General features: G+C 41.5%; 1 protein-coding gene across 7 annotated transcripts in view; it reads left to right on the forward strand.

Annotated features, from left to right (window-relative positions):
- Hivep2 (HIVEP zinc finger 2) overlaps window positions 1-27,530 on the forward strand; it is a 185,104-nt gene that overhangs the window by 141,399 nt on the left and 16,175 nt on the right. For 6 of the 7 annotated variants that reach the window (XM_076926901.1, XM_076926906.1, XM_076926902.1 and 3 more), the window contains 3 exons: window positions 18,979-19,023; window positions 19,830-25,370; window positions 26,351-26,505. In XM_076926901.1, coding sequence (XP_076783016.1) covers window positions 20,217-25,370; window positions 26,351-26,505 — 5,309 coding nt within the window. In that variant the 5' untranslated portion in view covers window positions 18,979-19,023; window positions 19,830-20,216. The remainder of the gene's footprint in view (window positions 1-18,978; window positions 19,024-19,829; window positions 25,371-26,350; window positions 26,506-27,530) is intronic. The other variant, XM_076926907.1, reaches the window with a different exon arrangement.

Here is a 27,530-nt window from a genome sequence, read left to right on the forward strand (position 1 = left end):
TATTTCTTGGTGTTAAGAACAACATTATAGTTTGTTTGCTCAAATAATTTATATCCTTATTAAAAATCAAGGAGCAGATGCTGAAGTAAAATTAGTCTGGGCATCTTGTCTAAGTCTTTCAGTGAAAGCACAGCAAGGCGCCTAGAAATTAGACAATACAATTTTTCATTCTGTAATTTTCTATTATGTTTGTGGGTTGCTGTTTGTTGTTATTTGTGTGGTTTTGGTATTATCTTATTTTGTTTTCATAAGACAGGGTTTTTCTGCTATAGCTCTGGTTAGCATGGAACTCCTGACTTTCTTTCTGAGCCTAGAAAATACTATCATTTTTAGGTATGAGCTATTATACCCACCTCTTTGTCTTTATTTTTTTTTAACCTACTTCTATTTGCTTTGAAGAAAGTATGTTATTGAAGTTGATTATGGCATTGAATGGTTTTTACAGTGTTGAGTATCAGCCCCAACGCCCTGCTCCTGTTGGACAAGCACTCTGTCACTCAGTGACACTCCAGCCCCAAAGGATTTTTATTCGTATCATCTCTAGCAACTTCTATTTCCTTCAGTGACAAATGAGAAGGGATGAAAGTGAGATTGCAAATGACATCAGCCAGTGTGGAACCACTGAAATTGTGTCAACTGCTGCTATTTGAGGGCCTGGACATTTTGGCTAACTGCTTTCCCAAGCCGATAGATACAAATGTTGCCTACCATATTGTTGTGATCTTCTAGAGTGGATAACTGAAGATTTATGTAGGTGTCAAAATTACACCTACGTAGCATTACACCAACATTACACAAGTAAGCCCATGTTGGGCATTGATCACTAATGATGACTAAACCACAACTGGGAATTCAAAGAGAACACACTCTAGTGTTTACATTTACTTGAGAGGCAAGATTGCTTTAAAACACATGCAACTGATTAATCAAAATGACACTTTGTTTCCAGACTCTTCATTGTTTAAATTTTAAATAGCACTTAGTATCATTAGTGTTTGTATGTTAACGGATTAGGCAGATTTGAGACTTGATCAAATGGACTCAACGCTGGTTAAAAGTACATGTGTCTAAATCTGATTTTTAACCCTTTGGATGCTCAACAGAATCTTCATCCAACCGTAGATTAGACTGCAGAAAGTTGGGATGTGAGATCTGCCAGCCTAAGTTATCTGTGTCCAAGAATATGTCAAATATATTTCCCATTCCTCCTGCGGAGGCTTGACAGTAGCTGGAAACTTGACCATGTCTCAAAGATAATATAATTTGACCATATTATTTCATATTATTCATACATAATTTCTTACAGAAGGAAAGGATAATATATGTTTCTATTGAGTTGTATTGTTTGCATGCCCTTTTTCTGTTGCAGCTGTAAAACCTTCTAGAATCAATATGCTACAGTTAAGGATTCAGAAAGAGAAAAATACTTGGGTGGTTTCCATTATTTTTTGTAGACCTGGAACTAATTAGTTTTCCTAGTTGTGCTATCCAAACATGATTATAAAGTACAAATAGTTTCAATTTTGGAAATGGTTCCTAATAGTACTTATGATGTTTCTTGCAATATTACCTCTTTCTGAGATGTGTGTTCGAATTTTTTAAGTGTGGCTGAGACAGGAAGCAAACAAAGAAACAAACAAACAAACAAGTATTTCATGGTAGCAATGATGTTAGTGACCAAAAATTTGCCTTGAAACAAAACAAACTAGATACTTCCTTCAGAAAGGACACAAATTCATATGTTAGCTTTTTGAACCAAAAAGGGCCAGTAAATAGGCTGGAAAATATCATGTTTAGGTTGAAGTAAAAATAAAATTCTTGGGCTAATGAGAGATTAGTGGGCAATTCCACAGCATCTTGCTCTTCCATGTTCAGGTCTAAGGGTTTAGAAGGTTCTTTGGATAGCAAACAAGAAAGGGTTTTATACACGCTTTGGACACCCACTCTGGTTAGCATGGAACTCCTGAGTGAATTCATACCTGTTTCTTAGTTCATCTATTCTTCATATTTATTTATTTATTTATTTATCTACTAATGTAAACATATGCACCAACTTTCTACTATACTTATCACTGTAATATGCTCTGTGGTGTATGTTCAAATGCCCCCCCCCCCCTCTCTCTCTCTCTCTCTCTGTGTGTGTGTGTGTGTGTGTGTGTGTGTAATGCTTGTATATGAGTGTGCCCTGCAAATGCTAGAGCAAGACATTAAGTGTCTTCCCATGTTATTCTCGGCCTTATTTTGTTTAGACAAGATCTCTTACTGAACCAGAAGCTTGACATTTAGGCTAGACTGACTGACAAAACATTCTCTGGATCTGCCCTTCTCTGCCTCCTCATGCTGGGGTTACAGACATCAGCAGCCAAGCCTGGCTTTTTACTTGGGGATTCACTGTTCAAAGTCACATCCTCATGTTTTGTAAAACCAGCACTCTTAAACACTGAGCCCTCTCCCCAAGGCCACAAATGACTTTGTGACTTTCAGCGTGCTTCATAAGTGGTTAAGCATACAATTCATAGTTAATTTAATAAAGCAAAGAGTTTGCATTCCAGATGATAAATAATGGTTTGTGTTTCTAAAACCTCCAAAAAATTTGAAATCAGGACAGCTCAGTTTTTACACTTAGGACATAAAAGGAATTGCTTCTGTTGTAAAGAAGTGTGTGTGTGTGTGTGTGTGTGTGTGTGTGTGTATGTGTGTGTGTTGTATAATTTTTAATGTCTCAAATCTGTTTATAGATGCTGGCTTTGAGTTCATCATCTAGAGATTTTTATTAAAATATAAATGGTAAACCATTGGATATATTAGCATTTACCAGCTCAGATAAAATTGGCATATATTCTGAAGAAAAAAAAAAAACCAAACCTTTGAAAATGGCCCTTCGAAGAGAGTTTCTGGGACCTTCAGTAAAGTACTTACCTTACAAGTATGAGGACCAGAGCTCAACCCTCAGAACCCTCATGAAAAAGCTGAATGCATCCGTAGGGAGATGGCTCAGAGAGTAAAATCATTTTCTGCTTTACCTGATGACCTCAGTCCAGAATGCAGGTAGAGGCCAGCCATGGAGTTACAAGACTTTGTAATCTCAGCTTGCCTTTAGGAGATGGAGTCAGAGACAAGAGAGCACCCAGAAGCTCTTGACCCAGATAACCAGCATCCCTTGTTCTAGAGCCAGCATCTCTTTGCTTGTCTGCTGCACTGTAACGTGTCTACCTGACCCACAAGCCTTCTTTTCATGCCTACCTCAGTACTTTCGACATGTGGCATTGCCTAACTATCTCTGGGTTTTCCTAATGAGCTCTGAAGTCTCCACTGCTCTTGCTGCTTCTTTTTATGTCCCCTCACAGCACTGCACATAAAGCTTCTTGAAGGCAGGACAGCTTTGACAGCTGTGAGTTATTCTTAATTCATATTTCATATTTAATTCATAATTCATATTTCACTGAAATCAGTTCACACACACACACACACACACACCAGTATAATTCCAGATAAACTTGGGAAAGCAATGCATTGAAGTTATGTCTTTGTTAGGTTGTGCAGTTCTCACTGTTGTACAGGCGTCAAATAAACCATTTTATTTTATCCCCGTTTCTCAAGATATTTAGTTCAATAGTTAATGCTAAGTAAGATGCCGTGAAGTCAAACAGTTATTTACTTACCACAATAACACTTGAAGATAGGATAAAGAGAATTGCAAAAGAGAATAATAAAAATTAGAGATTGAACTACAAGCTGAGAAAAAAAATTATTATTATTTGTTTGGAGTGGTCTGTGTAAGACATGGTCTAACTGTAGAGCCTGGGCTAGCCTTCAGTTTCCAATCCTCCTGCCTCAGCATCTTGAGCACTTGGGTTAGAGGTGTGTGCAACTAAACTTAGATAACATGACATTTACTTAAACTAAACACCATCTGTTTGGCTCTGCCATTTTGCTTAAAGATAATCTAACCTGCAGCAGTCAGCAGAGAGCCCTATAGCAATGGGGGTTGTCTCTCACCCTTGGCCTCCTTGAACCCTGTGGCTCACCTCTGGTGGCTGTGTGAAAGGAATTTCTTTGAGTAAAATGTTTACTTTGAAAGTTTTTTTTTTTTTTTTTTTTTATTATTATTATTATTAGAGGCTGGGGGAAGGGGATCATAAGAGGAGGCCCCACCAGGTCTGCAGAGTGAGTTAAAGGCAGGCATCTTCAAGAGACCAGTTTTGAAGTGAAACAGAGATAGAGGAAGCAGGAGGGAGGGGGCAGGAGAGAGGGAGCAGAGATACAGCAGGAAGGAGAGCAAAAGAGCTGCAGCAGCAAGTTGACAGAAAATAGCACACACAGAGAGCTGGCTGTGGCTTAAATCTCTGCTTTTGCTTTGGATACTAAATAATGCACTAAATAATGCACTGAGACATCGACTCAGCTGACGTCTGAGTTTTGCTAACAATTACCCCTTTAGGGAAACTTAAAATTTTCATTAAACAGTTTTTAGTAAAACCGGAAGTAATTCAAAGGCCATCGATTATGTTTTGTCCTCTTGCCATCTTCCATGTCTGATAGATTTATCAATAAAGTTATGGGTTATCAATGTCTTCTTTGAAGGTGAAGATCATTTATTCCCAAGGGTCCATTCTTGTTCTTCCTCAGTTGGTTTGTGTGACAAGGCCAGGTTATTAATGTCCCAATAATAAAGAGTTAGGATAGTTATAAAGAAGAAAAGAAACTCTGTTTGACTTAGAGCGTACAGAATTAAGCCCAGACTGGAAACATCACAGCGTGTCTTGGCTCTCAAAGCAAAACGGACTTCTCACCTTTCCATCTCCTACTTGGGCTGAATTTAATGATCTGGAAATTTACATTATTATATTATTATTTTTATTAAATATTATTAAAATTTTATTAACATTATCTAAATTAATATGTTATTAGACTAAGCACAAAAGAACCCCAAATGATAACAGAAGTTTGTAACTATTTGCTCCTAAAGCCAATGTGCTTGTTATATGACTTACTGGTTGTCAAATATGCTTTTTGGACCTTGGTTGTAACTATGGTCTTGGCAGACATTGCATGAGCTGATGGATTTGTGTGGGAGAGTTGGTGTTGCCAATACCAGAGGAGGACAGCACCTTGCAGGCTGATGCCTTGAGCCTGCGGGAAGGAGGAGGGAATGATGACACTGCAGGATCCAGGGCATCAACAGACATTCATTTACTTCCTGTAGACTGGAACTCATGTTCAAAGTCACATCAGCCTCTAAGAAGTGTATAGCGGGCATTCAGTGTGTGCTTGAAAATGTCATTAGATAATCAGAAACATTAGGTAAGTAGTCATAATTGGCTGACACTGGTGCACATGGTTTTGCCTTTAAAAGAAAAAAAAAACTTGCAATTTACTGTGCTCTGTTTTATAACTTTCCTGTGCTTTAGAATAGCAATGCTTCATAGATCACTTCAGATCAAGCAACCTACCCACCCTGATTCCTTTCCTTCCTTCCTTGGATCAGAACTAGAATCCTGCACATTCTGCCATAAATAGCATCACTGACCCCTAAGTTTATTTGATTGATAGCAATTTATCAATTCCATACCTATGTGTTGAATTCCATGTGACACTTTCATACACATGAAAGTGAGCATTTGCAGAACCAGGTCCTATGCAAAACGGCAGATTTCACTTGTCAAACCTCCTTTTATGATGACGTTTGATGCACCCTATTCAACTTTGTGTGCTGGAGTGTGCATGCATGTATGGTATGTGTGTGGTGTGTGTACTACGTGAGTTGGTGTGTGTTCTCATGTGTGTGCTTTTATGTTCATGTGTGGCTTGTATGTGCATGAACTTACGTGTATATGTGTGTGCAGTGTGCATTTGTGTGTGGTGTAGGTGTGGGTATATGTGATTATGTATAAATGTATCTGTGGTCATGTGTGTGCTGTGTTTGGTGTGTGTGCATGTGTTTATGTGTACATGTGTGTATTCATGTGTGTGTTTGTGTATGTGCATGTATATGCTTCCAGCACATGAAGATCTTCTCTTCCCTCTCTAGAATCTCATAGCCACTTGACACTTAACACTAGTACTCTTGACACGTCAAAGGTGAACAATGAACTGGCTATGAGAGAACCTTCCCCCTCCCTTTTTTTGCTGAGGAGAAAAATGTGTCTAAGTAAACCTTGTGAGTGACAGGACACATCTTGAACATCGCTATCTGTGCCCTTCTCTCTTCTTTAGCCACCACGTCCAAATCTTCCACTCTCAAAACCCAGTTACAGATCCACCCTGTAGGTTGTAGGTGAGAAGGAGCATCGATCCTTCTGCTAGAGAGGCCATGCTCAAACCTTCCTTTTCACACGAGACCCAGGAATCACATCTGTGGCATGTTCTACTGGTCCAGTTGTCACAGGATTTATTCAAATGATGGATGAGTTTGTATCTTAAAGCTGGCAGGTTTGTTGGAATCTTTTCTTAAAACTATGATTTAGCATAGATTTTTAACCTGAGAGAAAAATAAAGATCGTTGGAAGTTCTTACAGGTGCCTGAGAAGGTTGGCCAGGGAATAATTCATTGACGTCTCATTAAATTGTTGTTTAGAATAATTCAGGAAGAGTGGAGGTTGACGACAACTAGTCCTACAAACAATGTATGATCTTCAGATACTCATTTATCTGTCTTCTATGAGTATACTCTTCCTCTTGCTAATTTAATGAAAATGCGTTACAATACACAAGTAAATATCTGATCCGAAAAACTGTTTTCTTTCAAGACTAAAAAGGCCAACAAACTACTTAGATAGAAACAGGGCTATTTGGGTTTTCCAAGATTCAATTACGCATGGGAGATGAATGTTTGGGAAATACTCTCAACAGTAACTAAAGAGTAACAAGCCTGCCAGTGACAGAGTAGCCAGCCTGTACCAGTTAAAGAAACTACACTCACTTTATGTTAAGGAATCTAGTTTATAGGAGTCTGATATTATTTTCTTTTATTTTTGAGACTATAATGTAATCACATCTTTCTCCCTCCTTTCCCCCCCCTCCAAATCCTATCGATTATCAGTCCTTGCTCTCTTTTAATGCGTGGCCTCATTTCTGTATTTAATTTTTTTATACACATAAATGTATGTACATATGTATTCCTAAATCTAATCTGCTTAGTTTGCATAATCTAACAAATATGTATGTCTTCAGGGATGACCTTTTGATATTGGATAACCAGTGAGTGAGCTCTTCCCTTAGAAAGAATATTTTTGACAGTCTCAGTGTTCCTTAGTTGCTTGTACTTCTTTACCTAAGGTTGAGGCCTTGTGGGGTTTCCCCTGTCTATTTTGGCACGTGTATTGTTATTGTTCTTGTTCATCTCATGTTTAGGGAGCCATGGTGGTGGGACTTTATGGGCGTGGTTTCTAACATGAGAAGACACAATCTCCCAGCAAATCCTCTGATCCACTGCCTCTTACAATCTTTCTGCCCTTCTTCCATGATGGTCCCTGAGCCTTAGATGTGGGAGGTGTTTTCTAGATGTATCCCTTCCACAAATCTGCTTTTGGATGCGCTGAAGTTTTCTGTAATGGTCTTCATTCGTTTCAAGGAGACGTTTCCTTGGTCAAGGATGAGAACACATACTTATCTGTGGGCATAATGACAAACATTTAGAAGGTCAAGGTTATGCTGGCTCAGTGAAGTGGTAGTTCTAGGTTCTCTTCCGAGATCTGTGGGAGTCGCTAGCCTTGAGTGACCTGGAGATTTTTAAACAATGTTCATCAGCACTCTTTCTGACAAACTCAGTATTTATTAAACACGATTTTGTCACCTGGTGATTTCACATGAGTCTAATAATCTAAAAGTAAAGTTTTTTTTTCTTTTTAATGACATTCTTCCCACTTTCATTATAACAACAATGTACCACATAAACTATTTATTTCTAGGAAATGGAAGCATGTAATCCAGCAGTTTGAGGAAATTTGTTTTCTTTTATTTTGATGGAGAAGCCAGGCTTTAAAAGCTCACTTAAAATTAATGAGAAAATTAATTTTCCAAAAGAGTTTGACTGTGTCTTCATTTTAATCGTGAAAATAATTGCCTAGCTTGCAGGACCATAACTGATTGCCTGTCTGGGCAGACTCACTCCAATCAGTTTTGTGATATTCATCTTAATATCATTGGAATCTCTGCTTTGAGATCACACTAATGCCTGGAACAGTCCTACAAGGTTAGAGCATAACAATGTCACTAAGGTTTGTTGATTTCCAAGAGGAAACCAAACTTGCAATAAGTCAGGTTAAGTCACACAGGTGTACATCTGTTGAATCCATTTTCCTCCTCTTGATGTGAAATAGTCATCCTGGGTGAAGGAGGGGCTGTAATCTGAAACTTTAGTGATAAGAACAGGGTGTGAGAAGAGTGTGTCCCACTTCCTGTAGCCCTGCTCAGCCAGAACTGAGAGCATTTCCCTGGTCTCAGCTTATCATCGGTTCACAGAGCATGCCTGGTTTGTGAAGGTGGCTGGCAGCAACAGTGAGATTGAATTTGTCTTGATCTACTGAGATCTTAACTGTCTATCCCTTTCTTACCTCTTCCTGTAGTGAGAGCTGGTTCTCCAGCCATGGATATTCAGTGAAAACTACACAAAGCTGTTGCCTAAAACTATCTGTTATCTATGGCATCTCGGTTCATTTATGTCTTCGATGACTTTTTGAATGCAAAGAGTTCAGTGATTTGTTCTCTTTTTTTTTCTTTCTGAGAGATGCCATGTTTTTTTTTTTTAAACTTGAGTTTAATCTCCTATTATCCAGAAATTTTATTTTTCTTTTTAAGAAGAAAAAAACATTTATTAGTAAGGAAAATAAAATTTCAAGTATTTAAAAAAGCATCACACTCCACAATTAACCAAACCTAAAGTCTATGCAACTCAATTGAATTTTGTACAATTAGAATAGGCATTTGGAATAGAACCTGTGGAGCCTCACATTAAATCTCACACTTTTTGTATCAAATATATTTTATCCACCATCCAAACCCCCTGCCCAGAAATCCAGAATGGACTTAGAACTAGAAAAACAATTAACTTTACAACCTTTTCCATAACTCACATTCATTGTCTGGATTCAGTTTCTTCCTTTTCTGTATGTTAGCTTTTCTTGTTCTCCATTCTTCATGTACTATGTGTGTATATGATCACATGTATACATATACTATTGTATACATGATATTTCTCTTATATTCCATATATGAGAGAAAATAAGACTTTTTTCCTTTCTGAGATTGTGTGACCATGCTTTGTTTTTTAATTAATTTCATTTTTTTAAAAAAGAGATGCTATTTGAGTATGGTGGCGTTTCATTTAATTTGATTTCAATTTTGTCCTTTAGAAATTCTCACCATTCCTCTAATGGTAAGCAGTCCTCTTTGTCTCTGATGACATTTCCAGGTTAGAGAGGAGCTTGACAGCTGTCATTTTGAGGGTTCGCAGTGGTTGATTTGAGGCAAGAAGAACCAAGTTTAAAACAGAAAATAAATCCAGCATTTGCTTAATGATTTGCTGTTGGCTGTGTTATAATCTTATCTGGCCACCCACGTTCATCTGCTTGCTGACGTGGCTTCTGCCTCAATCGCAGAAGCTATTTTTTGTGCCTTTTGTATCTTTAGAGGAACCAAGTGGGGCTGCTTGCTTGTAATGATTCATATCTTAAAGTGCACAGGGTGTCCTGAAGTCCTACTTCAGGGGTACAATAAGGTGAGGTTAGGGAGGAAGGGTGACAGCCCTTGAAATCGTTGTAGGAAATGATCCAGGGACAAAGCACCTTTTGACTGTTGGGTCCTGGTTCTTTAGTTCTTTTGGCAAAAGTTTTGGGGACATCTTGTCACACTATAGACCAAGGTGTTGTTGTTGTCTTAAATAATAAAGGTACAATGTCCATCTGTGGACATAGCAGTCATTTTTTTTTAGAATGATGTTTTACTGGGTAGCCCAGATTGACTTAGAATTTGCTTATCTTCTCCCCTCAGCTTCCTGAGTTCTGGAATTACAAGCAGGCAATACCACAGCAAGGTGTTTAATGGTATTTTTTGTTGGCATCTTATGCATAGAGCCAAACAATCTCCGATAAGTAATTATATACTTGGGTTAAGTAACACAATCTTCCTTACATTTCTTTTTTTAAACCTTTATTTATTTTTTAATTTACTAACTATGTGCACAGTATTCTGCCTGCATGTATTCCTGCAGGCCAGAAGAGGACACCAGATCTCATTGCAGATGGTTGTGAGCCACCATGTGGTTGCTGGGAATTGAACTCAGGACCTTTGGAAGAGCAGTCAGTGTTCTTAACCTCTGAGCCATCTCTCCAGCCCTTCCTTAAATTTCTTCATATTAGATTTAGCTAAATATTAATTCATGATATAATACAGTTCTTTTCTTCATTACTTACTAGCATCTATAAAGGGACTCTAGTTTTTTCTTCATTATTTTTTTTCTTTCTTGGTTTTAGATTCCTAGCTCGGAAATTAATTTTAGCACAGAATGTTGCTGCTGAAAAAGGAATTTTTATTCGTCGATCTGAGCATATGAAGTTACCTGATGACTCTCCATAGCAGTTTTGTAGGAACCCTCTGAAGCTGGGAGACAGAATGGCCTCCTGGAATCAGACACAGTTTCCACATCTGGTGCATTTGAATTGATTTGATATTGTGCCTGTAGTGCACATATGTGTACAGTTGCACATACATACTCACACATACATGCACATGGAGGCGGTATTTGGGTGTCCTTCCTTAGGCACACAGTCCACTGTAGTTTTTGAGGCAGTCTCTCCATGGCTTGGAACTCACCAAGTACGCTAAGCTAGCTGTACTGGAATCTGCCTAGCCCTGGCTTCCCAGCACTGAAATTACAAATGTGGAACACTCCTGGCCTGGGGGTTGAACTCATGTCCTCAGGCTTGCCAAGCAAGCACATTAACAACTGAGCTAATCTCCCTAGCCTGAATACATCCCGTTGTAATTTTAGCCTTGTGTTTTAAATTGCTTCTGCTCTGTTACAAGAAATTTCCTTTTAATGCGAGTATTTATTCAAAGATTTACATCATGTTAAAAGAGGATCATTTTAAATTAAAGTAATGCTTTTTTTGAGAGAGAGAGAGATAATCCCAAATTTTATTTTTTTGAGAGCTGGCCGTTTCTGTGGGTGAAGAATAAGCATACCTACTAAGTTAACTGTCAGCACCAACAGTTTAAATGCTCTTGTTCATCCTTCAGATTCTCAGAACTTAGCTCAGATTCCCAGAGTGTGGGAAGCAAAGACATTGTGATGCACTTTATTGACATGAAGATAGCAGGTTAATAACTAAAGTTCATTAATAACTAAAGTTCATTATTTTCTCCTATTGATTTTATATGCATTTGAAGAGCAGTTTGGTCCTCCAGTGAACACATATATGAATACCCTCAACCTGACAGGTGTATTCAATTTAGAGAGCAGTATGTTGTATAGCTTTTGTTTCTTTTGATTTCTGTGATAGCCCACTTTAATTATAACTTCCTCAATGGGGAGAGTCTCATTTGAGAGAGTCTCTTTTTTCCTGACATAGTTTATTCTTATATAAAGTTCTTAGTTATTCCAACCCTTATAAGAATAACTTTTGCAGTGCGATTGGAGAAAGAGGTCACTGGAATCATAAAGTCACGACTGTCTTACGGTTCTAAAAATGCTATGATCAGACCTTAAAAGTGTCATGCTAGAATCAGAATAAGTCATGTGCCTTGACTACATCTGCAATGATGGTGGCATGGCTGCCCACTTAGGAAAACACCTCTCCATTTGCTCGGCACTCTTACATGTCAAGTGAGACTGCAAGCAGGTCAAAGTATAGGGATGCCATCAATGGTTTGATCTTTCCAGAAGTTCTCCCAAGTTGTCTGGCAGGGTTCCAGAAGATACACAGTTCTCTCCTCCTATTACTAACTCAGCCATTTTAGGAAAGAATAATGTTTATATGGAGATTTTTACTAAAAGAAGCCTTTTTGCATAATTCATCTTTAAGGAAAGTATTTTTCCAAAATGATCTCAAGGAAATCTGTGTTCATCTGAACATTGGCACGGGTCTCAGCTTTTGAGAGGTCCCTTACATCACTTCCTGGTACCTTCTGACCTTGCTTTCTGAGCAGAAGTTCATCAATTGTATCACAGTGGTAGTGGTGACACCTACATTTACAAGTCGTGATTGTGAGTTTGTGTGTGTGTGTGTGTGTGTGTGTGTTGTCTTCTCTCTAGACAGGACCTCTTGTAGCTCATGCTGTCCTAAGTAGGTAAGGATAATCTTGAACTGCTGACCCTCCCACTTCCTCCTCCTGACTTCCAGAGTTACAGCTGAAGGACACTATGTCTGAGCTCATTTGTTTCTGAAAATATTTGATTAATGATCCACAGCAACAGAAAAGTCTATATGCTTTGTTTTAAGTACAGTGCCACGTAATCCTCTAAACCAATAAGAATGGCAAACTAGAGCTAAGAAGCCATCTTGACTTTTAAGAAATGTCTTATTAGTAAAATATTGGAAGCAACGAGTCCGAGCTTGCTGCCTGCTGCCATTTTACTACTTAGGCTGTGATAATCTAATAATGGTCACTTAACAGTTGCTATCACTTAAGTAAGGATTAATTTACCGAGATAAACTTTTTTTTTTTCTGAGATGTTTTTCTCAGCCAAAACCCAAAACAGTAGGGTTGGTCTCCATCACTGAGCCAAGCCAGCCCACCTGTGTAGCTGCCTATTTCCCCCACCCTCTTATGCTGTGGCTTTTTCTTGTACTTCGGTTTCTCGACTACCCAACCACACACACACACACACCCTGCAACAGCCACCCAGAGTTGAATGCCTTTTTCAGTACAACCATCCTCTGAAAAGTGCCACTGCCCAACAGGATGATGCCTGTCTTTCCCGATGTAAAGATACCTTTGGCTGTCACCCTATCCACAGGAACCTCTAAACCCATATGCTCTGAATTTTGTCCTCAGTGCATCAAAACACTGGGAAATTTTTAAATGTGAATGTGAGACTGTTCTTGGAATATCGAGTCCTTTGTTGGTAGTGAGTGCCAAAAAAATGACTTTGTGTGGGTTTGGTTACCATAAAAAGAAATCCCAGTGAATAACATGATAAATAGCTGTTTTCTTTTCATATAAGAATTGCTCTGCTATTGAATTTTTTGGCATATTAATCGATTAGGGAAAACTGGTATTTACATCCAACATACTTTTTGAAAATATGATAAATGGATGTATATGATCATAAAGAAATAATCTAGCTGTAAATATCCAAGTTTATAGAACTTTATGGCTTTAAGCAGACTTATATCAAGAAAGTTAGACTCAAATCCTGAAATATGTAATGGTACATTTGATTTTTAAAATAATATTAGGTCCCATATTTTCCTGGACTCAATAATTCATTTGATGTGAATATTCTCCCTAGTATACTTTCCTCCCTAACGTATGCTAATATAATAAAATGTTTTCCCATTTATGACCATTATTATACATTTTAGTAATAAAACACAAACCAAAGACTTTCTGTTTTTTTTTTTTTTTTTTGGGAAATTAAACCTCTTATTAAAAATTTCAAATAACAAAATGACATGTCTTTATCTCATGCTGGATTTAACTTCAAAAGTCTTGAGTTTTGTAGAGTGACTTCCTTTCCTTGGTTTAAGGGAAGGAAAATAGCACAGAAACTGTTGAGTGTACCCAGCGCCTGCCTTGGGTGTAGAGAAAGAGCTGCACCACATGGAGTCAATGGCCAGTACTTTCTATCACATACTTTCACAGCCAAGATAAAGCAACTCAAGGCAGGCAGTTCATACGTCCCTCAATGTCGGTAGTATCCGTCAATGTGATCCTGAAATTTCCTGAAGGACACAACCCAATTTTGCCCTTTCCCACCTTTCCTGTCTCAGGAAGTTCTAGTGATTTATGAGTAACAGTGAGTCTGAGGGCTCCCCAAATGATGCGTGAAAGAATGATGTAAACGCAAATACATTTAAAATCATATGTAAAAGATTCATACAGAATGGAATTTGTTCCTAATTCCATAGGTCTGTGTGTGTGTGTTACATGCATGTTGAGTGTATATGTGCCTTGCTTTTTCACGTGGATCCTGGGTGTGGGGTTGAACTTGGGTTCTCAGACCTACCAAACAAGCACTTTTACGCTGCTGAGTTATCTCCCTAGCCTTTGTTTAGTTAACAGCATTTCACCGAACTGAGAGGACTGACTTTTGCCTTTAAATGAGTGTGGATCAGAGCATCCTTGGGCGGGGAGGTTCACAGGGCTCTTTCTGAAGGACCTGGCAGTAGGAAGGAAGTTCTGGGAAACTGTGTTCCTGGATTAAATGGTGGAGCGTTGCTAGGAGCTTATCTAGAAGGTCTGCTTTTGAGTTGAATATGGCGCTTTCCCTCCTCATTCTGAAGTCTATTTTCAGAACCGGCTTATTCTTTGATAGGAGGTTTATTTGGTTTGTCTGTTTTGTGTTTTGTCCTCAGTAAGGATGAGTGGTATGTGTCTAGTCACTGGTATAATGGTTTTAATTGAGTGCTGTAAAATGTAATGGTAGCTGTCTGATTTAGAAAGATAACTATCTCATTGTCAGATGAAAACATGAGTACATTATAGTCTTTCTTCTCAAGAAAAGTGTGTCCTTACTTCACTTGAAGTTTCTGCTATACCAAAATTACATATTCTGTGTCATCCAAAGAATGGGAAGTGATAAATGCTAATTTTCACTTCTGAGGTTCATATTTCCCTTTAAAGTAATGATCGTTAAAGAACAAAGGAAAGCAATTTGTCTTGAAGGCTTCTCATATTCTCCCAAGGAGCTGCCTAAGTCATAGTTAGAATGCTTTTTAAATTATGGAGTTATTCCCTAAGAAGCCACAAAGAAAAGTGGCCATTTTCTTTATCTCCAACCTGGAAAGCTGAGATATTTTCTTCTAGAGCCTTCAAAACTTGGAAGATTTGAAATAAGCGAGTTTTGGGGACTAGGTGAAAGTACTTAGAGAAAAACATTGAAGATAGAAGATTTTTTTGTTAAGAGATTAGAGTGTGAAAATGAGATGTCTAGTGATTATAGGTCAGCCAAGTTGGATTCCAGTCCCCATGCTCAGTCTTCTGATGTCTTCCTCTTCAGTGGAACACATGTAGTAAGTCTATAGCCTATAAATGTCATGTACACCAACTGAGATAACATACATGCCCCCTTTTGTTTTTAATTGCGTTGGTGTAAGACAAATTTATTTTGAGTGACAGCTAGTGTTGTCACTGTAGGTTGAGTCTTCCTCACCTGAATTGCTTAGAACCAGACAATACACACACACACACACACACACACACACACACACACGCATGCAAACCTAGATATCTGGGAGTTTAAGTGTAAATTCATTTATGTTTCACATATGCATGATCATCAGTATAGCTTGAAGATAATGTTTATAGTACTTTTAGTGTATCTGCCTGGAACTCACCAGGACTGAAATTTTACCCCTGGACATCATGTTTCAGGGTGTTTTGAATTTTGGGTTTTGTTCAAGGGATATTCAAACAGTATTCACATGAGGGTTGCAGTCATGGAGCAATATAAATATAAAATACTAAACCTGAGACGTAATTGGAAATCATGTCAAGCTCTGAATCCTAACTGAGGATGAGTATGTTTCTTCTTGAGTTACAGGCAAATTTTTCCTCCATCTTAGAGGGTGATAGTTGCCTCTAGAAACCCAAACAGGCTGTGCCTACAGCAATCTTCCATATTGAATTGTACACAGAATTTCGACAGTTTAGATGCAATGTTGTGGACTTTTGTTAGTCTCATACCTAGAACTGATAGGAGTAAATTCTCAATGATAAACTTCAAGGCCATCACGTTTCTTTCAAATTAGCAAAATCACCACGAGGAAACAAACTTCAATTCGGTGTTAAACTTCCCCCAAAATCAAAGCTAATATGCTTGTGGTTTATTTTCACTATGCATGACTTAAAGATCTATTTATCATGCCTCATAAGTACTAGGGGAAGTTACATCTTGCTACTAATATCCCGCTGTATTTCTACAACTTTACTATTATAAAAAGATGTGGGAGAACTGGAGAGATAGATCAGTTGCAGAAGACCTGGCTATAGAACCACAGTCCTCAGAAGCACTAGAAAAGGCAGACATGATGGCATGGGCTCACAATCCCAGTGCTGTCGAGCCAGGGCTTTTTGTCTAGCTAGCCTAAAGTACTTGACAAGATTTAGGACAGTGAGAGACCCTATCTCATAAGAACAAACAAACAAACACAGCAAAACAAGTGGACAGCATCAGAAGACTGACATCTGACGTTGTGGCCTGCACATGCATACAGAGCACACCCACCCACACAGCATCCAGGTATATGCAACAGAGAGAGAGAGAGAGAAGAGAGAGACAGACCACAGCACCTCAGCATCCTTCTGAAATTGTCTACCTTTCAACACTTTTTATTTTTATTTTATTTATTGTTTTACTTTTGGTTTTTTGAGACAGGGTCTCTCTGTGTGGCCCTGGCTGTCCTGGAACTTGCTCTGTAAATCAGGCTGGCCTCCAACTCAGACCTGCTTGCGTCTGCCTACTGAGTGCTGGGATTAAAAATGAGCACACCATTGTTGCCTTCCATCATTTTTTTTATTAAAGTAAGATTATATGTGTATTCAAGGGCAGTAAGCTTTTCTACTCTTCATTTCTGTCTCCTGAGCAAGTGTTTATATCAGTGCCTGTGTTGTTTCTTTGTGGATCTCTTTCCTCTGTGAGCCACATTTTAGTAACCCACAGACACACTTCTTTGTGCATCTGTACAAACACATCCTCAAGGGTAGCTTTTCAGGGAAGGGGTTTTCAGCCACATGTCAACTGTTTTGTTTCAGTAAGCACTACTACCCAGACTATCGTGGAGACACCACCACTTCATCTGATTGGTGAGATTTATCTTCACAGTCTCAGGATCCAAGAGGTCCTACATTGATGATCCCTTGCTGGGAGTCCAGGATTCACTTACATTGTCAACAGTGACCAAGTTGTTCCTTCTCCTGGGCTGAGCTGGCCTCTGAGGGACTCTGCTTCTCTTCTGCAATGAAAATATTATGAAAATAAACAATCCATTTAAATATTCAAATCCTAGAAACCATTTTTAACACTACTGTTTTCAAATTGATATCTAGGAAATTAGTGATTTAATCATATTTTAAAAACTAAAACCTTCGTGACACACACATACACATTAGTCTTGGGAAATATAACAATCACTATTTAAAACTTTAAGTAGATTTTAGTTGTTATATAAAACAAAATTCATCCAGTTACAGGGTCACCATGCAATACTGTGCAGCTTAAATCCAGTTCGAGATCATTTTTCAAGTTTTAATTGTGGTCAGTATTTTTCTCCCTATATCACAGCACACTAAAATAGTTTGCTCTTAACCTCCTGTACTACCCACACTCTCCCCTACCCTCCCAAATCTATAGCCCGTGCCAGTCTAACTTCACCTTTCATGAGACTGTTTTAGGTTCCACACAAGAGTGTTAGGTGGTTTATTTCTTTTCATATGTCTCCCTCTCCTCCCTCTCCTCCCTCTCCTCCCTCTCCTCCCTCTCCTCCCTCCCCCTCCCTTTCCTCCCTCCCCCTCCCCCTCCCTCTCCTCCCTCCCCCTCCCCCTCCCCCTCCCTCTCCCCCTCCCCCCCTCCCCCCCTCCCCCTTCCCCTCCCCCTCCCTCCCTTTTCCCTTCCCCTTCTTCCTCCCTCCCTCTCTCCCTCTCCTCCCTCTCCCTCTCCCCCTCCCCCTCCCCCTCCCCCTCCCCCCTCCCCCTCCCTCCCTTTTCCCTTCCCCTTCTTCCTCCCTCCCTCTCTCCCTCTCCTCCCTCTCCTTCTCCCTCTCCCCCTCCCCCTCCCCCTCCCTCCCTTTTCCCTTCCCCCTCTCCCTCCCTCCCTCTCTCCCTCTCCTCCTTCTCCTCTTCCCTCTCCCCTCCTCCTCCCCCTACCTCTCCTTTTCCTCCCTCTCCCTCTCCACCTCTCCCTCCTCTCTCCCTCCCCCTCCCTGTCCCCCTCCCTCTCCCCATTCCCCTCCCCTTCCTTCTCCCTCTCCTCCCTCTCCCTGTCCCTCTCTCCCTCTCCCCCTTCCCTCTCTCCTCCCTCTGCCTCCTCTCCCCCTCCCTCTCCCTCTCATTTTACTTCCTGTAAGCATCTTCAGTTACATGAGAGTTGTTACAAACGATGAGATCTCATCTTCTGTGTGTACATGTTTGTGTGTGAATATAGATGTGTATGCAGGTGTCATTCATTCTTGTGTGTCAAGCACTTTTTCAACTGAGCCATCACAATATCCCCTCAAATTTCCATCCTTTTTTAAGGCAAAACCATATCACAGTGTATGTGCTTCTGTGTAAATTCTAGAATTATATTTTTCTGGGCCTGTGAAGAATGTCTGTTGGCTTTTTGATGAACATTAAATTCGTAGATTATTTTTGCGTAGTAAAGTCGTATAACAATATTGCTTCTTACTATTCATGGAGCTGAGTGGACTTCCCAAGTTTCTGTATATTCTTCACAGTCTCTTTCATCAGTGTTTTACAACTTCTGGGGTACAGATCTTTCAACTCTTTGGTTAAATATGCTCCATTGTTGTTGAAGCTATTGCAAATGGGATAACTCTCTTGATTTCTATTTCAAGTATTTTGCTGTTGGTGTATGCCTGCTCTAACATTTTTTTATACTTTGTTGTCTTTAGACAAACTCTGTTACATCCCTCAGCCTCCTGGACTCTTATTACTCCTGCTGTGGCTCAGCACAAGGCATAGCGGTAGAGCAGTACACTGTAAAATAGCCCTTGTATGTATCCTTAGTGAAGTGAACATTAGACTTTCCGTGTTTGTATAATAATGTTATCCTTTGATGGAGTAGCTTTTTCCTAATGGCGTTTGTTGTGTACGCAGGAAGCGTCGGGACAATCATGCCCATGAGAACTTTCAACTGTTCAGGTAATCTCTTCAAGTTTAAATGACCCTTTAAACTGTCCCCAAAGCAAGCCTTCCTTTCCAGGAAATGAAAGCTTCGGGACTGTTCTGTCAGGACACATCAATGTGATCTCTCCAGAGTCCTTTGATGATCTTTGTGTCTTCTGTGTTTGATCTAGCTCTGCTGATTGCTCTTTTGATTCTATAAACATACCAATGTGTTATATTAACATATTATATAAAATTCGATGTAGGTATGTGTTATTACATATGCATTATATAGAGTTGATTATATTGATTATTTACTTCTTATATTTTATATTAATATATATATGTAAGTCGAACTTATTTTAAGTTATACAGTTATATAATACACTTCTGCATGCAAGCCATAAAACTTGGCTAAGGATAGCTCTAAGTTTTCTAATTAAGGCTTTAAAAATCACATATTATAAATATTATTGAATAACATACTGTCCTTCAAATGCTTTGTGATGTGCCCATTTGGTGGCACCAAGAGCCTCATAGATAGATGCTAAGCATGCCGCCGTATCACTGAGCTCTGACCCCTCCCCACTTATACTTCCTAAACAAAATGAAGGAGTATTCATAAAACCTGTCTGCACCTTGTCCATGAAAGAATTCATGCCCATGGCATAATTCTGAGTTTAAAATTAGTATCTTGTAATTAGATACTTAATGCAATAGCTATAAATAATTTACTGGAATGAAAAACATTTTAATTTCTCCAACTTGAGGCTGATAGTTTAGATAGGTCCTGCCATCCTCCTGGGCAAGTCTTATGGCAACCTCTTTTTCTTTTTTTTCAGGCCATTGTACTTCAGTGAAATTGGCTGTTGAACTTTGCTATAGTTGATGAGCAGAATTTCCCCTGGACTATTCATCATCCCAGTCACATCCTAGTTGAAAAAGTTTCAAATGCCATAAGAATCCTTTGTAACTTTGCACTTTGCTTTTGAAGAAGGACATTTCTAGGATGGAGAGAACTGTGTTCTAGCTTGGTTCCAGGACACTGGCATCCAATGCCCACTGACTCCAGTGTGAGCACAGAAGGTTCCAGAGAGAGGGAACAATCCATGAGTTCGCAGACAACCAGGAACCCAGAAGCAACCTGGCTTTAAAAAGCACAGAGTTGGAGACACTCCATGAGTCTGCTTGGCTTCCGGGCAAAGTAGCACTTAAGACCTTGTGTTAAAATGGACACCGGGGACACAGCTCTAGGACAAAAAGCTACCTCAAGGTCTGGAGAAGCTGACAGCGTGTCAGGTAGATGGAGGCAGGAACAGTCAGCTGTTCTTAGGATGAGCACTTTCAGCGGTCAGGAAGGGCAGAGACAACCGCAAATAGATCCCGAGCAGATCGGAAATGCAGCTTCAGCGCAGCTGTTTGGTTCTGGGAAGCTGGCCTCGCCTGGCGAGGGCATACATCAAGTCACAGAGAAGCAATACCCACCGCACCGTCCGAGTCCCTACTCATGCCAACACTCACTTTCTTTCCCTCAGCACTCATTACCGCAGGGCATGATGCACAGCAACAAGCCGCACCAGAGCCTAGAGGGCCCTCCCTGGCTTTTCCCTGGCCCTTTGCCATCTGTTGCCTCTGAGGACTTATTTCCTTTTCCAATGCACAGCCACAGTAGTGGCTATCCTAGAAAAAAGATCTCAAGTCTCAGCCCTGCTTACAGCCAATACTCCCAGAAAAGTATCGAACAGGCAGAAGATGCTCACAAGAAAGAGCACAAACCCAAAAAGCCGGGCAAATACATCTGCCCGTACTGCAGCAGAGCATGCGCGAAACCAAGTGTTCTGAAGAAACACATCCGGTCCCATACCGGTGAGCGGCCATATCCATGTATACCTTGTGGTTTCTCTTTCAAGACAAAGAGCAATTTGTACAAGCACAGGAAGTCTCATGCCCATGCAATTAAGGCAGGCTTGGTACCCTTCACAGAATCGTCTGTATCTAAATTAGACCTCGAGGCTGGTTTTATTGATGTAGAAGCAGAGATACACTCAGACGGCGAGCAGAGCACGGACACAGATGAGGAGAGCTCCGTATTTGCTGAGGCTTCTGACAAAGTGAGCCCTGGCCCCCCCATCCCGTTGGATATTGCTAGCAGAGGTGGCTACCACGGGTCCTTGGAAGAATCCTTGGGTGGTCCGATGAAGGTGCCAATTTTGATTATCCCCAAAAGTGGGATGCCACTACCCAATGAGGGCTCTCAGTATCTGGGCCCTGACATGCTCCCAAATCCGTCTTTGAATGCTAAGGCTGATGACTCTCACACAGTGAAACAGAAACTTGCACTGAGACTGTCAGAGAAAAAAGGACAAGACTCTGAGCCATCCCTCAACCTCCTGAGCCCACACAGCAAGGGGAGTACAGACTCTGGCTACTTTTCTCGCTCAGAAAGTGCAGAGCAGCAGATAAGCCCACCCAACACGAATGCAAAGTCTTACGAAGAAATCATCTTTGGAAAATACTGTCGACTTAGTCCAAGGAGTACACTTAGTGTCACTCCCACGGGTCAGGAGCGCACTGCCATGGGACGCAGGGGCATCATGGAACCATTACCTCATGTAAACACCAGGTTGGAGGTCAAGATGTTTGAAGATCCTATCTCACAGCTGATTCCCAGCAAAGGAGAAATGGACCCCGGTCAAGTCAACATGTTGAAGACCACGAAATTCAACAGTGAGTGTCGGCCACCACAAGCTATCCCTTCCTCTGTTAGGAATGAAGGAAAACCTTACCCAGGAAACTTCCTAGGCAGCAATCCAATTCTCTTAGAAGCTCCTGTGGACTCTTCACCCCTTATTAGAAGCAACTCAATGCCAACGTCTTCAGCGACTAATTTAAGTGTCCCTCCTTCTTTGAGAGGAAGCCACTCATTTGATGAAAGGATGACAGGGTCTGATGATGTGTTCTATCCTGGCACTGTAGGCATACCTCCCCAGCGCATGCTAAGACGACAAGCAGCCTTTGAGCTGCCATCAGTACAGGAGGGCCACATGGAGTCTGAGCATCCTGCGCGGGTATCCAAGAGCCTTGCCGGCTCATCCCTGAAGGAAAAGAAATTACTCCCTGGAGACAGGCCTGGGTTTGACTATGATGTCTGCCGTAAACCATATAAGAAGTGGGAAGACTCTGAAACTCCAAAACAGAGCTACAGAGACATTTCTTGCTTGAGTTCCTTCAAGCACGGAGGGGAATATTTTATGGACCCCTTGGTGCCATCGCAGGCAGTGCCAACCATGTTCGGGACGACCTGTGAGAACAGAAAACGCAGGAAAGAGAAAAGCGTAGGGGATGAGGAGGATGCTCCCATGATCTGTAGCGGCATGGGAAGTGCTCCTGTGAGCATGATGTCCTCAGAGTATGACCCCAAGCTGCAGGACGGAGGAAGGACTGGCTTTGCCATGACTGGACATGAGAGCCTCCCTCATGGTCACTCTGACCGTTTAGACCCAGCTCGACCCCAGCTGCCATCTAGAAGTCCATCTCTGGGGTCTGAGGATTTGCCCTCAGCTGCTGATCCTGACAAGATGACAGACCTGGGCAAGAAGCCTCCAGGAAATGTGATTTCAGTGATTCAGCACACAAACTCGCTGAGCCGCCCCAATTCCTTTGAAAGATCTGAGTCAACAGAAATGGTGGCCTGTACTCAGGACAAGACCCCTTCACCTTCCGAGACATGTGACAGTGAGGTTTTGGAAGCCCCTGTGAGCCCAGAGTGGGCTCCAGGGGATGGTGCAGAAAGTGGAAACAAGCCAACCCCTTCCCAGCAGGTACCACAGCCTCCCTATCACACACAGCCAAGGCTTGTTCGTCAGCACAACATCCAGGTTCCTGAAATCAGAGTCACAGAGGAACCTGATAAGCCTGAGAAGGAGAAGGAAGCTCCCACCAAGGAGCCGGAGAAGCCTGTGGAGGAATTCCAGTGGCCCCAGAGAAGTGAGACTCTTTCCCAACTCCCCGCTGAGAAGTTGCCTCCCAAGAAAAAGCGCCTGCGGCTCGCAGATATGGAGCATTCCTCCGGGGAATCCAGTTTTGAGTCCACAGGCACCGGCCTCTCCCGAAGTCCCAGCCAAGAAAGCAACTTATCCCACAGTTCCAGCTTCTCCATGTCTTTTGATAGAGAAGAAACAGTTAAGCTCACTGCACCTCCGAAGCAGGATGATAGCGGCAAGCATTCTGAGTTTTTGACTGTCCCTGCGGGTTCATACTCATTGTCTGTCCCGGGTCATCACCACCAGAAAGAAATGCGGCGTTGCTCCTCCGAGCAGATGCCTTGTCCTCACCCGACGGAAGTCCCAGAAATACGGAGTAAATCATTTGATTATGGGAACCTGTCCCATGCTCCAGTGTCTGGAGCCTCCCCGTCAACACTATCACCATCTCGGGAGAGGAAGAAATGCTTTCTGGTGCGCCAGGCTTCCTTCAGTGGCTCCCCAGAAATTGCCCAAGGTGAAGCCGGCGTGGACCCCAGCGTCAAGCAGGAGCACATGGAGCACTTGCACGCTGGCCTCAGGGCGGCCTGGTCCTCTGTGCTTCCTCCTCTGCCAGGGGATGACCCAGGAAAGCAGGTGGTCAGTCCTTGTGGCCAGCTGAGCTCAGGACCACCACTCCACCTTGCCCAGCAACAGACCATGCACGTGGACAGTCAGGAATCTCTGAGAAACCCATTGATTCACCCGACATCCTACATGACAAGCAAGCACTTACCCGAACAACCGCACCTGTTTCCGCATCAAGATGCGGTCCCATTTTCTCCGATCCAGAATGCCTTGTTTCAGTTTCAGTACCCGACTGTCTGTATGGTTCATTTGCCCGCTCAGCAGCCTCCCTGGTGGCAGGCACATTTTCCCCATCCCTTCGCCCCACACCCTCAGAACAGCTACAGCAAGCCTCCTTTCCCAGCTGACATTCATTCTAGCTATCCCTTAGAGCATGTAGCAGAACACACTGGAAAGAAACCTGCTGACTATCCTCATGCAAAAGAGCAGACTTACCAGTGTTATTCCGGAACATCAGGGCTACACTCCAAGAACCTCCCTCCGAAGTTTCCATCAGACCCGGGCAGTAAATCCACTGAAACTCCCACTGAGCAGCTTCTTCGAGAAGATTTTGCCTCAGAAAATGCTGGGCCTCTGCAGTCCTTACCGGGAACAGTGGTTCCTGTTCGGATCCAGACCCACGTTCCATCCTATGGAAGTGTCATGTACACAAGCATTTCTCAGATACTTGGACAGAATAGCCCCGCCATCGTCATATGCAAGGTCGATGAGAATATGACTCAAAGAACACTGGTAACCAACGCAGCCATGCAAGGGATAGGGTTTAACATAGCCCAAGTGCTTGGGCAGCACACGGGCTTGGAAAAATATCCTCTTTGGAAAGTACCTCAGACCTTACCCCTGGGCTTAGAGTCCTCCATCCCCTTGTGTTTACCGTCAACCTCAGACAGCGCAGCCTCTCTTGGAGGAAGCAAGCGGATGCTGTCTCCAGCCAGCAGTTTGGAGCTCTTCATGGAAACCAAGCAACAGAAACGGGTGAAGGAGGAGAAGATGTACGGGCAGATTGTGGAAGAGCTCAGTGCTGTGGAGCTAACCAACTCAGACATCAAGAAGGGCCTCTCCCGCCCCCAGAAGCCCCAGCTCGTGAGGCAAGGGTGTGCGTCGGAGCCAAAGGATGGCTGCTCCCAGTCAAGGTCATCGTCCTTCTCCTCTTTGTCACCTTCCTCATCTCAAGATCATCCGTCTGCCGGCGGGCCTTTCCCTCCCAACAGGGAGATACTTCCAGGTTCCAGGGCACCACCGCGACGGAAGTTCAGTGGGCCCTCAGAAAGCAGAGAGTCCTCCGATGAGCTGGACATTGATGAGACTTCGTCAGACATGAGCGTGAGCCCCCAGAGCTCTTCCCTGCCCACAGGAGGTAGTCAGCAGGAAGAGGAAGGGAAGGCCCGCAAGCTGCCTGTCAGCATGCTAGTCCACATGGCCTCTGGTCCTGGAGGAAATGTGGCAAATTCCACTCTTCTTTTCACAGACGTGGCAGATTTCCAGCAGTTCCTTCAGTTCCCTAGTCTGCGGACAACAACTACTGTGAGTTGGTGCTTCTTAAATTACACAAAACCCAATTTTGTGCAACAGGCCACCTTCAAATCCTCCGTTTATGCTTCATGGTGCATTAGTTCCTGTAACCCAAATCCATCAGGATTGAACACCAAGACCACGCTGGCCCTTCTGAGATCCAAACAAAAAATTACTGCAGAAATTTATACTCTGGCTGCTATGCACAGGCCCGGAACTGGCAAGCTCACATCATCCAGTGCCTGGAAGCAGTTTGCACAGGTAACCACAGACCCTGGGTTAGAAAGTACAGTGTGTTGTGGGTCAAATCTGAAGTAGACTGAATAGTGAAGGATAGAAGATCTAAAGGTTAAAATGTACTAGGAATATTTTAGTAACCTGGTCTTATCCAGAGATGGGCGGTGCCATAACCTCCCTAACTTTGAGGCTTCCAGGAAAGCCTCAGAGGTTCGGAGTGCTTATGTCAGCCCAGATATGGGAATTTCTCCTGCTGGGACTAATGTCAATCTGGGAAATTCTCCTGGTGGGACTAATGTCCATTGGTCATTTTCTCTTCTCTCCTCCTAAGTGATAGTGCAGACATGAAGAATTCTGGGACTTATAAAATGAAGAAATAAAATATGGAATGGATACTGAGAAAAAGATTGAGGAGGAAGAATGAAGGATGTTAGTTTCCGGATGGCAAATGCCATCAATGATATCAGGGGTGTATTTGACAAATGTTTATATTCTATGTACTCTTTCAAGAGTGACCTTCCCCAGTTATTGTTTCTCCCGATTTTACCCCCTGAACAGTCTTTACATGTAAAAATTTAAAATACGATAAGTTTTAGAATAAGCAAAATTAATAAGTGAAGAAAATAGAAATTTGAAAAATATATGTTGGATGTTACATAAGGATTACCTTCCCTTCATTGATATTTGAAACTACTTCCTTAATAGGGTTGTTTGGCTTGCTCCTTCGAACTGTAGAGCATGTGCTGCACGTCTCTGTTAACACTGTGCAGAGAAGATGCAAACTAATCAGTATCTGTGCACTGAAACATTGAATTGACCATATGGAAACTGACATTTCCCCTCTGATTCTTATCCCAGTGTCCATTGTTTTCTGCAGTCACTTCATAGCCATTTGTCATAGAATTTAAGCTAACCTGCAGGGATGATAGACGTGCAGGACATATATATAGGCCAGAATATCCTGGAGAAAGCATGTGAAATGATTCTCTCTTTTGATCCTGCAGATGAAACCTGATGCACCCTTCTTGTTTGGCAACAAGCTAGAAAGGAAATTAGCTGGGAATGTCTTAAAGGAAAGAGGGAAAGGAGAGATTCACGGAGAGAAAGATCTTGGATCCAAACAGACCGAGCCAATCCGAATTAAGATCTTTGAAGGGGGGTAAGGAAAACATAAGCCCAGATGTAAGCTGCTCTGTTATAAGTCGGCGTGAACGGTCCTGAACGGTTGCATGTGGTAACTAGTGTGTGATCTTGCAGACGCTCAAAGGAAATTCCTTTTGCAGTCAAGTTGATGAACGCTGACTGGAGAAAGCTAGCAACTACATACATTTTCTTCTAGGGCCTGCCTTCAGTGAGCATGGTCCCCTTATGCATGCCTTAAGTTCTCCCCTAAATCTATATGAAATTTTCTACATTGGCAGCCTCATGGTGTCTCTTACGTTCCTTTATCTGTTTCTACTTCATCAGCATTTGGGTTACTGTTGCACATATTTGTATTGTGTTGATCTGAGCAGAGCCATGCATACTTCTGTACATTTCTAAGAAATCATTTCTGTGAACCTCAGACTTTCATGAGAATCTGATACTTTTACCACCCATGACTCATTTGCTCTTAAAGTCAAGGTATCACACTGAATGTAGCTCACTGTGTTCTTTGTCTCCACTGGTATATAACAACCTAACAACCTCTTCTCATATGTTCTAAACCAATGGAACTCAAGTAGTAAGGGCCAATAGTATATAGCAAATATATTTATATATAATTAAGAAAATATAAGAATATTGGGATAACTAGGTTTCTGTTTCAATAGAAATATATTAGTTGTAATTCATGGAAGAGGTCTAGATCTCTGATTTGAGCTAAAAATAATTAACTCCAAATATAATTAAATATTAATTATATTTAGAGGATTTTGTCATTTAGTCCCATCTCACCAATCTGTTAATAAATTACATAGTTTCATGAACGTACTTTTATCCCGATGGTATTTGAAGGATAAAATGGTATCTTTGATCATAAAAATGTTGACTGTTAGTGACATAAAATTTTTCATACATCTACCAATTTGGAGTTGGTTGTTAGAGTTACATTACCCTTAGATTTTTTTTTCATTTAGGTATCGAATCTTTTCCCTACAGTCGCATGCATGCATGAACTTTTCTCCACAGTCACATGTATGCATG

The sequence above is a fragment of the Arvicanthis niloticus genome, chromosome 28 (genome assembly GCF_011762505.2).
Source record: "Arvicanthis niloticus isolate mArvNil1 chromosome 28, mArvNil1.pat.X, whole genome shotgun sequence".
NCBI classification, from domain to species: domain Eukaryota; kingdom Metazoa; phylum Chordata; class Mammalia; order Rodentia; family Muridae; genus Arvicanthis; species Arvicanthis niloticus.